Source organism: Artemia sp. Qi Xiang Cuo, chromosome 15 (assembly GCF_049724085.1).
Source record: "Artemia sp. Qi Xiang Cuo chromosome 15, ASM4972408v1, whole genome shotgun sequence".
Lineage (NCBI taxonomy): Eukaryota > Metazoa > Arthropoda > Branchiopoda > Anostraca > Artemiidae > Artemia > Artemia sp. Qi Xiang Cuo.
In genome coordinates this window covers 29,919,404-29,932,272 of record NC_142808.1, presented here as the reverse complement: position 1 = coordinate 29,932,272, position 12,869 = coordinate 29,919,404, and the positions used below count along the sequence as shown (strand labels likewise).

Here is a 12,869-nt window from a genome sequence, read left to right as displayed (position 1 = left end):
AGTTTTATCAGACAACTTTATTTTGCTAATTATGACTAAGAGACATCATATTTGGGCTTTGCCCACGAGAGCTATGTCTTGTTTTTGAATTAAATGAATTTGAATTTGAAATTTGGATGCTTGACGCTGGAAGGGAAAGGGGGAGAGAAGGGAAATACCGTCGCGAACAGAAACAATCCCTCCTTGTGTGTTCGCGAGGAACTTTAAATGTTTTTGTCATTATTTAAAGTTTGTTATCGTTATTTGAAATTATTATTTGAAGTTCACGAATAAACCATACCTGATTGGAATTTGAATACTCGTTATAGAATGTAGAATGCATTTATAACTTTTTTTTGTATTTCCCATATGTTGTGAATCGATTAAGTTCTATTCAAGGCACAAGGTCAGTCAGATTTTCATTCTTGCGCACCACAGTACTTCTATCAGCAGAGAGGGAAATCACAACAGTTTTCGATTCCCGTCACCTAGCGACAGAATGCCATTTTATCTCCATGTTGCAAAACAGTCGATCCGGGGCATGAATCCGAATCCCGCTCTGTCAGAACCAAAAGTAAATGGCCGTAACAGAAGTAGGAAAGTCTAGCGCATCTAATCAGCTTAGAGCCCCCACGTTTTTTCAAGCAAACGTTTTCTTCCGGCTGAATCGCCTATCTTTTCGTACGAAGAAATCGACCAGAAGAAAACGGACGCGAGGGTCTAGCCTAATATGAGACCAGCATTGTGCTTATGGCAGTTTCCTATTTCTTTTACGGTTATTTACTTCTAATCAGAACCTAGCTGTACTCTCGGTTCATACAGATGCGATCTCACGGTTTTTGCATTTACTCACGATTTCTCCCTAATGACGGAATATTCAACGTTTTGCTGGTTTGCGAGATACGTTGAAATATTCCAGCGCATTCGACGAATTATCACATGAAAAAAAAATGCAAACCGTGCACTTCCGTAATGCATCTTTATGAACGAAGATCTATTCAATTTATTTGAATTCAATTTATTTTATTTGAAGACAAATTTCACATCAAATTGAGATTGTTGAACTAACCATGAAACCTGAGGAAAAGTGTGGAAACTATCAGATTGTATTTGAAATGCAAACGCAACAGAATTAAAGTATTAACACCAATATACATAAAATAAAGCATTTTAGCAGTTTCAGTAATAATGATCTTCTTTCATAAGTTAGATGCAAAACAAGATTCAATGGTGAGCTAGCTGTGAGTTTTGTCATTTTTTTTATTTATTTGTCATTTTTGATATTGTTGGCAAATGTGTGTTTGTTGTCAATAAATAATCAAAAATTAAAAAAAAAAAAAAATCAAGATAAAAATTCTAAGCTGAAGTATAGACAGGTAGAAAATATGACTACCTTCAAGTAACATCAAATTGAGATTGTTGAACTAACCGTGAAACCTGAGGAAAAGTGTGGAAACTATCAGATTGTATTTTAGCAGTTTCAGTAATAATGATCTTCTTTCATAAGTTAGAGGCAAAACAAGATTCAAAGCTAGCTGTGAGTTTTGCCATTTTTTATATTTAATTGTAATTTTTGATATTGTTGGCAAATTTGTGTTTGTTGTCAATAAAAAATCACAAATTCAAAAAAAAAAAAATCAAGATCAAAATTCTAAGCTGAAGTATAGACAGGTAGAAAAAATGACTACCTTCAGATAACATTCCTCCCTTTAAGAGTACCGGAAAATAAAACTTAAAATGTAGTTTTTGAACATGTAGTAGCATAAAAATGACCCCATCCCCAAAAAAAAATGGATAGACCCACTTTGAAAGGGAATTCTCAGATTGGCTAAGATGCACGTTACCTACTCCTGCAGTATAGGGTGCAGAGGTACTGCCCAACTGAACCAGGATAGGTAAAAAGTGAGTTGTTTATTTTATATCTTGCCTCTACTAAAGACTATCTCTGCACCCTATACTGCTGGCGTAGCTAATCTGCAACTTTACATTGAGATTTATACACAAGGTCAAAATTCAAAGCAATGCCAAAAAGTAATACTTGACTTCTTTTCTTGAGTAAATATAGAGCTAATAGTCTTTTCTGCTTCCTGCTCAATCCCATATTTGCGTTTCAACCGTTATGCGTGAGCCGTTTTGCGTGAGAAAAAAACCGGATCTGTGTGAACCAAGGGTATGTCATCGAATAGCCGTAGCAAATTTTTCGTATCTTTGGCTACAGTAAAAAACATGGACAAACATGAATTTTTTTCTTACCCTTGCCATGGTTTTTTTCTTGAGACGTGGCTCTGTCAACCCTGTCTACTGAAGAAGAGTAAGTGTTTTTGAAATGCCTTATCACTGACCTCTCTCTGGTTAAATCTTAAAAAATGGAAGATCTTGCTAGACTCTTTGAGTCACTTAGCGTCGGAAAGAACCAAATTGATGTCCTTGAACAATTAAAAGCATTTTTTGTTGCTCTTCCAGCTGGTTACCTCAGACAACATGCTCCTAATATTGACTTCAGAGATGTGTTTGCATGCCTGAAAACTTCAGATAAGTAAGATTTATCTTAGTTTAAAAAGTATTTTGGGGTAAGATTTAGGTAAATTTTTTTGCTGTTCATATTATTGACACAAAAGAAGCAAACATACAACTCTATGCTTTTCCTTATGTTCTTTCCAAATATAGCCTAATAGGCTAATCATTATTGCCACAAATGAATTTTAACCCCATCCCTATATATACAGTTTCAGGGTATATATTTGGGTAAATTTTTAGCAGTTCATACTAATGACTTAGGCTATGAATAAAGTAATCATACTACTTGATGCCTTTTTTGTGCTCTTTCCAAATATAATAGGCTAATCATTTTTGTCAGAAATGGATTTTACCCCCACCCCTATATAGATCAATTCAGGGTAGCCTATATATTTGCACATTAAGGGGGTGGGGGTAAATTTTATTTCTGCTGTAAATGAGAGGTAAGTTTAAGCTTTATCACCAACATCCCCCCCCCCCCTAAGGTGCAAATATATACCCTGAATGGTAATTTTTACCAAATCATATTATTGAGTTACAAATAAAGTGAATATACCACTTGATTCCTTTTTTATGCTCTTTCAAATAGGGCATATAATAAACATTTTTGTCTGAAATGAACTTTACCCCCACCCCTATATGTGCCAATTCAGGGTATAGGGTAAGACACCCAGTAGTTGGACACTTTAATCACTTTGAAAACTTTTTGACATTTAAACTACTCTAATTACTGTATTATACCACCTAGAAACTTAATTTTTGTATCAAAAAATTTTTTGAGAATTTCTGAACAAGTAGGTTACTAATTCAAATAGTTTCACTTGTACAGTGCCTCCTATTTTTGAATTTACTAACAAGTGACAATTCTGCCTAAACTTGGACATACAAACAGCTCATTGTAAATTGGTTATTAAAATAGTATAAAAGATTCTTTCCAAGAATAGGCAGGTGGCCAACTACTGGGTGTCTTACCCTATATATTTGCACATTAGGGGGGGGGGGGGCTTGGAAAATTCTATTTCTGATGTAAATGGGAGTTAAGTTTAAACTTTGACCCCACCTCCCTAATGTACAAATATATACCCTGAATTGGTAAAGGCCTATATAGGGGTGGGGGTAAAATTTGTTTCTAACAAAAATGATTACTATATTTGGCAAGAGCATAAAAAAAGGCATCAAGTGGTATAATCACTTTATTTGTTAGTCAATAATATGATTTGGTAAAAATTTACCCCCTGTATTGGTATATATAGGGGTGGGGGTAAAATTCATTTCCAAAAAAAAGATTATTTTATTTGGAAAGAGCATAAAAAGAGGCATCAAGGGGTATGTTTACTTTAGTTGTATGTCAGTAATATGAACTAAAAAAAAATACCTATATTTGCACATTAGTGGGGTAGGGGTAAAGTTTAAATGTCCTTCTCAATTTCATCAGAAATAAACTTAGGTAAATTTTTACCAGATCATATTCTTGACTTACAAATAAAGTGAATATACCATTCAATGCCTTGTTTTATCCTCTTTCCAAATATAGGCTAATAATCATTTTTGTAGGAAATGAATCTTTCCCCAACCCCTATATACACATTCAGGGTATGTATTTGCACATTAGGGGGGTAGGGGCGAAGTTTAAACTTACCTCCCATTTACATCAGAAATTGAATTTTACCCCCATCCCCTAATGTGCAAATATATACCCTGAACTGGTATGACCTCTAGTTGACCTGAAAAAGAAAATTTGATACCACTTGCATAAAAACCATTTACTTTCTTTGATAGCTTGGATACACTTACGCTATTTTGATTTGAGAGCAGAAGTAGCACCAAAAGTATGAACATAATACTGTCAGTCATTCTTGGGATATTGCTGAGATGCCTTATTGGGAATTATCATTAACACAGTGCATTTTGATTTAATATTAAGGCAACATTTAGTTTTTAAACATTATGGGCAAATGCAAGGGTGGGTGTGTGAGGAGGACTAGTTGATCTCCAATCACTTTCAACTATTAAAAAGGGCATTACCCCTTTCTATTTTCAATCAAATGAGCCCTTTTTGAAATTCCTATGACCACTCCTTCAGTACAAAGTGCCTGGTCTAAACAAAAGGGATAAAAAAGTATTAATACATTGTACCCACATCAATCTTTACTATAAAATGTCAAGCCTTCCAATCAGTTTTGACTATTAAAAAGGGCACTAGCCCTTTCAATTTCCAATCAAATGAGCTCTTTTTTAGTTTCTACGACAAAGCCTTCTATAAACATCTTATATGCCCCCAGGACATTACAACCCTTGCCCTGATGGCAGTGAGGGGGTTTTCATCCTAAAATACCTAGTTTCCAGAACTTTCAACTATATTAAACAAAGCAGCTATCTCAAAATTTTGATTGGATGTGTTTGGGGAAATGGTGAATGTGAGAGGGGGGTTATTTGCCCTCCAATCACTTTCAACCTTTAAAAAGGGCACTAGCCCTTTCAATTTCCAATTGAATAAGAATGCTTTCTATAAAACCTTATATGCCCCAGGGCAGAACTTACAACCTTTGCCCTGAGGGGCGGGGGGGTTATCATCATCGAAGCCATATTTTTGGATTTTTCAACTATGTTGAACAAAATGGTTATTTCAAAATTTTGATTGGATGTGTTTGAGGAAATGGTGGGCATGAGAGGGGGGTCACTTGCCCTTCAATCTGTTTTGACTATTAAAAAGGGCACTAGCCATTTCAATTTTCAATCAAATGATTCCTTTTTGAATTTTCTACAACAACACTCTATAAAAAAAAAAACCTTATATGCATCAGCAGGGACTTTTTAGCTATGTTGAACAAAATGGCTATCTCAAAATTTTGATTGGATGCGTTTGGGGTAATGGTGTGTGTGAAAGGGCTGTTAGGTATCCTCCAATCACTTTTAACTATTAAAAAGTGCACAAGTCCTTCTAATTTCGAATCGAATGAGCCCTTTCTGAAGTTTCTACAACATCACTATCTATGAAAATCTTATATGCCCTCAGGGCATAACTTACAACCCTTGCCCAGATAGCTCTGAGGGGGTTATCATCCTCAAAGACCTAATTTCTGAAACTTTTAACTACATTGAACAAAATGGCTATCTCAAAATTTTGATTGAATGTGTTTGGATAAATGGTGGGCATGAGAGGGGGGTTAGTTGCCCTCAAATCACTTTTGACTATTAAAAAGGGCACTAGCCCTTTGAATTTCTAATTAAATGAGCACTTTCAAGTTTCTATGACAAAGATTTCAATGAAAACCTTATATGTGTCCAGGGCATAAATTATAACCCTTGCCATGAAGAGTGTGGAGGGCTTGTCCTGCTCAAAGGTATAATTTCCAGAACTTTCAACTATGTTGAACAAAATGAATATCTCAAAATTTTGATTGGATGTGTCTTGGGAAATAGTGGGTGTGGAAGGGGTGTTAGTTGCCTTCCAATCACTTTTGACTATTAAAAGGGCACTGTCCATTTCAATTTCCAATCAAATGAGCCCTTTTTGAGGTTGTCATCCTTGAAGGCATAATTTCCAGAACTTTCAACAACATTGAACAAAATGGCTATCTCAAAATTTTGATTGGATATGTTTGGGGAAAAGGTGGGCGTAAGAGGGGGGTTAGTTGCCAATTTTGATTGGATGTGTTTTGGGAAATGGTGGACATGGAAGGGGTGTTAGTTGCCTTCCAATCACTTTTGACTATTAAGAAGTTCACAAGCTACTCCAATTTCCAATTGAATGGGCCCTTTTCAAAGTTTCTGCAACAACTTCTTTGATACAAAGTGCCCTGGTCTAAAGGAAAAAAAAAATAATAAATTATACATTGTGTCAACATTGCTCTTATACGCCCCCAGGGCATAACTTAAAACCCTTTCCCTGAGGATTGTGGAGGAGTGTCGTCCTCAAAAACATAATTTTTATCTGGAAATCAACTATGCTGAACAAAATGGCTGTCTCAAAATTTTGATTGGATGTGTTTGGGGAAATTGTGGGCATGGAAGGGGTGTTAGTTGCCTTCCAATCACTTTTGACTATTTTAAATATATAATAATACATTGTACCAACATTGTTCTTTACTTAGGCAGCGCAATTGCTCTGCCTATGATAGTTCTTAATACCAAACAGCATAAAGACTAAACCATCTGGGACCTCTAGAATCATTTTTTCAAAATTATTTTCTGCTGTCTTTGACTGAGTGACATCTTCCCATAGGTGAAAAAGAGTATTAAAATCACCACAGAGGATTGGTTATTGCCCAGTTGGCTCTTGACACAAAATGTCAAGAATGGGTTTCTTCCATTGGGATTATAAAACAAACATATTTTAAGGTGGCCACTTTTTTCTTTATGTGAACCATGACCCCAACTACATCCACATTGTGGTTGTAAGTTTTAATTGGTACTGCTGAGTGAGATAAATAATTTTTTTTACAAATACAGACTCCCCCCCTCTTTTCAGTTGGAAGACCGCGGGTGCAGCTAGGGTTTTGAGTTTGGAGAGGGGGATTAAAGATTGTGCTAAAAAAATTATCCACTGTGCCAATAAATGTGGAAACGTAAGATACATTTGACTGAAAACATAAGCTAAATTTCAAGGTTTCAGCACTGCGCACCAACACTTGGAACATTGGAGGTGGGGTCCTCCTCCCTGTAGCTGTGTCCCATGGGAAGACTATCTTTTTTGTTTATATTAAAAACAGTAGTGATGATCTTCTTCAGCTCATGTAGATTTGTTTCTTGGAGACATGCAATGTCAGCATTATTTTTGCACAGCCAGTTTGTTAAGTCCAGAATCTTTATTGAGTTTAAAGGAATCACATTCCATTGGAGGATCTTTGAAATTTAAGCTCTATTATTTCCTTCTAAATTTGCCTTTTGTATTGAATCATTGTTTTGCTGAAGAGAGAAAATCCTCTCCCCTTTGTCTTTCTATTTAATGTTTCCAAGTTATTCTGGTGCAAAATGTTTTTTTCCTTTTGCTAAGTTTCTTTGGGTATATCATATCTCTCATCTGTTTCTGCGTTTTCACTTTTTTTTTGGATGTGCCAAGGATGGCTATTGCACTTTTCAGGAGTTGCAGAAGTCCATATGGTGGGATCAAGAAGGGTTGTGATAGCTTTCCTAGTCTTAATTGCCTTCACTTGGGGTGTTTATCCACCAGATTGAATCAAATGGCTAACGTTTAAATTTGTTGCATTTTTTCTAGCTTGCTTGATTCTGATGCTACCTGTGGTCTATGCTGAGAATAATGTAGATCTTTTACTGGTGCTTATTGGATTAGGGCTAGAGGTTTAGTCATGTGTATATCCATTTTGAGGTGGGGTACTCTACTGCTTTTGAAGTTTTTTTTTTAGAGTTAGCTCACATCATCTTTAGAGGAATTATGTATATAGGTACTGGATGGTGTTTTCAGTCTTTGAGTTAATTCTGGCTTGGAAATTCTCTTGTTAACAACATATTACAGAAGTTTCATTTAGTCAGCCTATTTTACTATAATAGCTCTTTTCTGATGCAAAGGACACATTTGTTTTTACAAGGAAGAGTGCCCATACAACTTATAGCCCTTGTAGTATGAGTCTCTATCTGTACTTGGATCTTGATTGAGAACCATTCCTCCACACAGTGGGCACACTGAAGGGATAAAAGAAGAGATTGAAGACAAACATACTGTTTTGTTTGGTTATAAAATAAAAAAAACAAAAACAAAACTGAAATTAAGGAGCAACATTAAAACTTAAAATGAACAGAAATTATTCCATAGCCTGTATGAAAGGGACTGTCCCCTCCTCAACGCCTTGCTTGTTTAGTCATTACACTAAAGTTTTTTACTGTTTTAAATAGTAGAGTTGTGACAAAGAGTCAAATTTTAGCGTAAAGAGCGAGGCGTTGAGGACGGGACAGCTCCTTTCATATACGGAATAATTTCTGTTCGTTTGAAGTTTTAATGTTGCTCCTTACTTTCAGTTAAAAAAAAAACTTGTTTTCCTTTAAGTTTCTGAGCGTTTTTCAACTAATGCAGGTTCAAATTTGGCTCACCATACATGACGAATTAAAACGAAATTTGCATATTAATTTTAGAAGATTTATGCCATATATGGAGGGTTGTCCCCTCCTCAATACCTTGCTCTTTACACTAAAAGCTGTTAGCACTTTTAAAAAGCTTCTATTCTAATTAAACAGCGTCCGTGTTTCTTTGTGTATGGAATAATTTCTGTTCGTTTTGAGTTTTAATGTTGCTCCTTACTTTCAGCTAAAAAACTTGCTTTTTTAAATTTAATTTCTGATCTTTTTCATATAATGCCAGTAAATCTGGCTCACTCTATGAAAATTCCCCCCCCCACGGAAAACTCAGTTGAAATTTAATACAACGTAAAGTGCACACCATCCCCCCTGTCAAATTTCCTCCAGACAGCTCCATCCTCACTGAAAATCCCCCTTCCCGTAAAATTGCTTGCTGACAATCCAGCCTGAAAAATCCTCCTTAGGATTCTTTCAAATGAATCAGACTTTAATCTCTAATCGGTTTCTTGATCACTCCAGAAATACCCACTTTCATGGAAATTATATTCTGGAAATCAAAAGACATTGAAAATATCCCCGGATAATTCCCCCAGAACATCTCCACATGAAAAATTTGGCAAAGAGAATGTAAGACAATTAAAAAGAATTTTGTATACTAATTCTGTCAAATCCCCCCAGTGTAAAATTTTCCTGGAAAATTCAGCCCCTGGAAACTTCCCTCCCCAATGAAGATTCTCCCTATAGAAATCCACCCCAAGCATACCCCCCCCAGAAAACGCTTGTATAGCCTACTTCCGAATAAGAAATACTACATGTAAACAATGGGCAAATTTCATAACTTACATGCCTCTCCCCACGGACTATGGGGGGTCATTTTACCCCTAAGGACATATTTATTTGATCTTTTAACAATACTGAACAAAATGGCTATCCCAAAATTTTGATCATTTAACTTTGGGGAAAAGTGGGTGTGGGAGGGGTCCCAGTTGCCATCCAATCTTTTTGGTCACTCAAAAAGGGCACTAGAACTTTTAATATCCGTTTGAATGCACCCTCTCCCGGTCTTCTAGGACTGTTATTTCAACATGATCACCCCTGGGGAAAAAACAACAAAAAAAAAAACAAATAAACATGCATCCATGATTGGTCTTCTGGCAAAATTGGCAAAATTCCACATTTTTGTACATAGCGGCTTGAAACTTTTGCAGCAGGGCTCTCTGGTACACTGAATATGATTGCGTGATTTCCATTAAGATTCCTTGAATTTTACAGGGTGTTTTCCCCCTATTTCAAAAATTAGGCAAATTGTTTCAGGCTTGTAACTTTTGATGGGTAACATGAAACTTGATAAATCTTATATGTTTGGAATCAGCATAGTAAGCTGATTCTTTTGATGTATCTACTGATATTAGAATTATGTTTTTTAGAGTTTTGGTTACTATTGACCCATGTGGCTCCTTACTTACAGTTCATTACCACAAACTGCTTGATTTTCACACCCATAGTTGCTTGTGGGAGAATTGCAACTCATGAAATAAAGCTTGCTGTTCTATTGAAGACTTAATTTTTGAACAAGAAAGGTTCACAATTATCACACCATATGGGCTCTCAACTCGCTATAATTTCAAAAGCAATAAGTTTTCTGCATTTGACTTACAAAATTGGTGGCCAAACTTGGATTGTGCCATATGTTGGAGTGAACTTGAAGTGAAACGAATTTATTTAACTTGACTTAGGGGAGTTTAGATCAAGGAATGGCTCTTATTTCCCAAGTTGTGAGTGTTTCAACATTAATTGTTCTCTTGTATAATTCTAAAATAGAAAGTTTTTCCCCATAGGTTTTATTCCAAAGCTGTTCTGCCAGCATACTATCTAATACAATGTCAGTGTTCTTATAATCTAATTTAATACTTTGACATGGTGCCCTTTCAAATTTTCAGCAACTTTGACAAGTTGATAGGTGCTGATTAACAAGTTTCCGTTTTTCCCCTCTTTGCTAAAACGTATGAATACTGTATTGGTCTATTCCATTAGCCTGGTATTGCAGTACTATCTGGTTTGAAATACAAGAAATACCTGGAGCAAATTGAATCGTCTTTGTTTTTGGAATTGCAACTCGTGACAGTATTAATAGGCATCCATTCAAGCTATTTGTGTACTACCCAGAGACAACACTAGTATTTCTTTTTTCCCCAATCTAGGATTGTACAGCACTTTCCTCTTCCAACAATTTTTGCAATCCCTTCTCAAATCATAAAGTCATAACGGGTGAGACTGATCTTTTAAGCAAATGTGCTGGAAGCTCCAGGAGAAGATGAATTCTGCTACAAGTGAGTGGCAGAAAGTGGTTATGCTTCTCAAAAGATGCTTCTTCCAGTTTATAATGCATTCTGGGAAAGAGATACGTTCACATGAATATGGAACTAAGCTATAGTTGTGGCAGCTGCTAAACCTTATCCACCCCTAGATAAAATCCAATAGACACGTTTCTATATATATCCATAAATCTGCATAAATCCAATAGACCCAGTCTTGAGAAAAGTTATAGAGAAAAGGGTACAAAGAAGATAAGAATGGTTTGTGGAAGTTAGCAGAATGCTTCCAAAATCTCAATCAAGGATAGATCTCCAGTGGACGACATCATTCTTTTTGAAGGAGCCAGTAGAAAATCCAAAAGTGAAGGTAAACCATTATTTATTGTCTCATTTGATTTTCAGGCTGCTTTCCATCATGTAAATAGATACATCTAATGCAATACTCTGTGATGCATGGACATGCCTGAGAAGGTAGTAAAATTCTTGTTTGATTACCTGTCAAATCACAGCTAAAAAGTCAGAGTAAACAAAGAATATTCTGAAGTTACCCAACTTGATACTTGTCTACCACAGGGTTCTGCATTTAGCCCTTTGCTCTTTATGGTCCTCCTAAGTGAACAAATCTTCAGTAGTGACACTACTGGAAAAGATGAATTTTCAGACGATTCAGTAAAATGGGATGCTGCTAAAGATTTTCTACCAATTGGCAAGTAAAATCAACAAAAGGATGATCAAAGCTGCCGGCATTCTCAAAAGCATATTCTCTGGCAATTTCAGCCAGGAAAACCAAGGTCATAATTTTTCAGGTGAAAAAGTCCCTTTGCCCCTATTTATTGGCTGGACGGCAAGCAGATCATGTATGATCCCTCTGCAAAGCTTTTGGGAGTTGGGTCTCCCAAATCATACGCCAAGTTATTAACTCAGGGTCCCAAATAGGTTTCCTTCATCGATTTCAATCACATTTAAAACTCGCCAATGAAAAAAAATTGTTAAATATTTATCCAGGGTCAAATATTTTTTCACGGACTTAGGGGGAGTGGGGGGTGATGTTCAACCAGTTGGACATTGAGTCTCAGCTTGATGTTTTATTAGGATATATTGTAATATATAAAAGAGAGCAAAACTAGTTATTGGTGAAAAAGAGTAAAACACTGTTTTGTTCCTTTGTCCACATGAAAGCAAAGAAAAAGCTGACACTTGATGTAGTAGGCTTTTGTGTGCATTGGACAACCTAAGTAGTGACAGTGAGCACTATTCTTCAGGGTATCATCAAATTTTGGGAGATGTTTTGCTACTACCGAGGGCTCCAGTTCCAAAGGCAAAGGACAGTGCTTTCTTTTTTTTTTACTCGGCTTCCTCTTCCATTCTCATGTCTTCGTCTGCAATGTCAGACTCAAGAAGGTTGGCTGAAACTGCCCTAGCTTTCTCAATGGCTTGGTACTTCCCGACTTTGAACTGGAAGTAAAGAAGTTGCTTGCAGGAATGACCAAGTTTGACTGAGCCTCTCCTATAGAGCAACCAGACATTGGACAGGGCCAGATTAATGACGTGGTGAAGAACCAACACAGTCGACTTTTTGGTCTGCGTGTCAGTAATAGTAGATGATAGTTTTGTCTGTTGCATGGGAGGTCAGGTAAACCCTGACCTCCATACTTTTTTCTTAGGTAATTTGGCAACACTGTTTGAGGCTAGGAAAATGGCCTTGTTGTTGTTCCATTGGGTCAGTACAATTTTTCTGTCTTCTCAAACAAAACTAAAAGACCTTCCTCTACCAAGTCCTTTCAGCTCTCCATCAGATTTCAGATGAGCTGCTTCTAGACGATTCTTCATCAGCGTGCCTACTCCTTTGATTCTAGAGCGTCAAGGTCTTCAAGAAGTTTCGTCGAAGTAAAAAACCTGTCGAAAAAGAGGCTGGTTCCTTCTATGATGCCTTTACTTAGATGCAATACGGCAGAACTTTCTATTCCCCTCACTTAAAGGTCTTCCAAGAACTTAGTCTTCTCCTGGTAAATGATGAAGTCATAC

General features: G+C 36.4%; 1 protein-coding gene across 2 annotated transcripts in view; it reads left to right on the top strand.

Annotated features, from left to right (window-relative positions):
* Positions 1–2,288: 2,288 nt before the first annotated feature.
* Positions 2,289–12,869, top strand: part of LOC148943532 (26S proteasome non-ATPase regulatory subunit 5-like) — a 49,470-nt gene continuing 38,889 nt past the window's right edge. For both annotated transcript variants that reach the window (XM_089101006.1, XM_089101005.1), the window contains exon 1: positions 2,289–2,515. In XM_089101006.1, the coding sequence (XP_088957132.1) occupies positions 2,346–2,515 (170 nt within the window). In that variant the 5' untranslated portion in view covers positions 2,289–2,345. The remainder of the gene's footprint in view (positions 2,516–12,869) is intronic.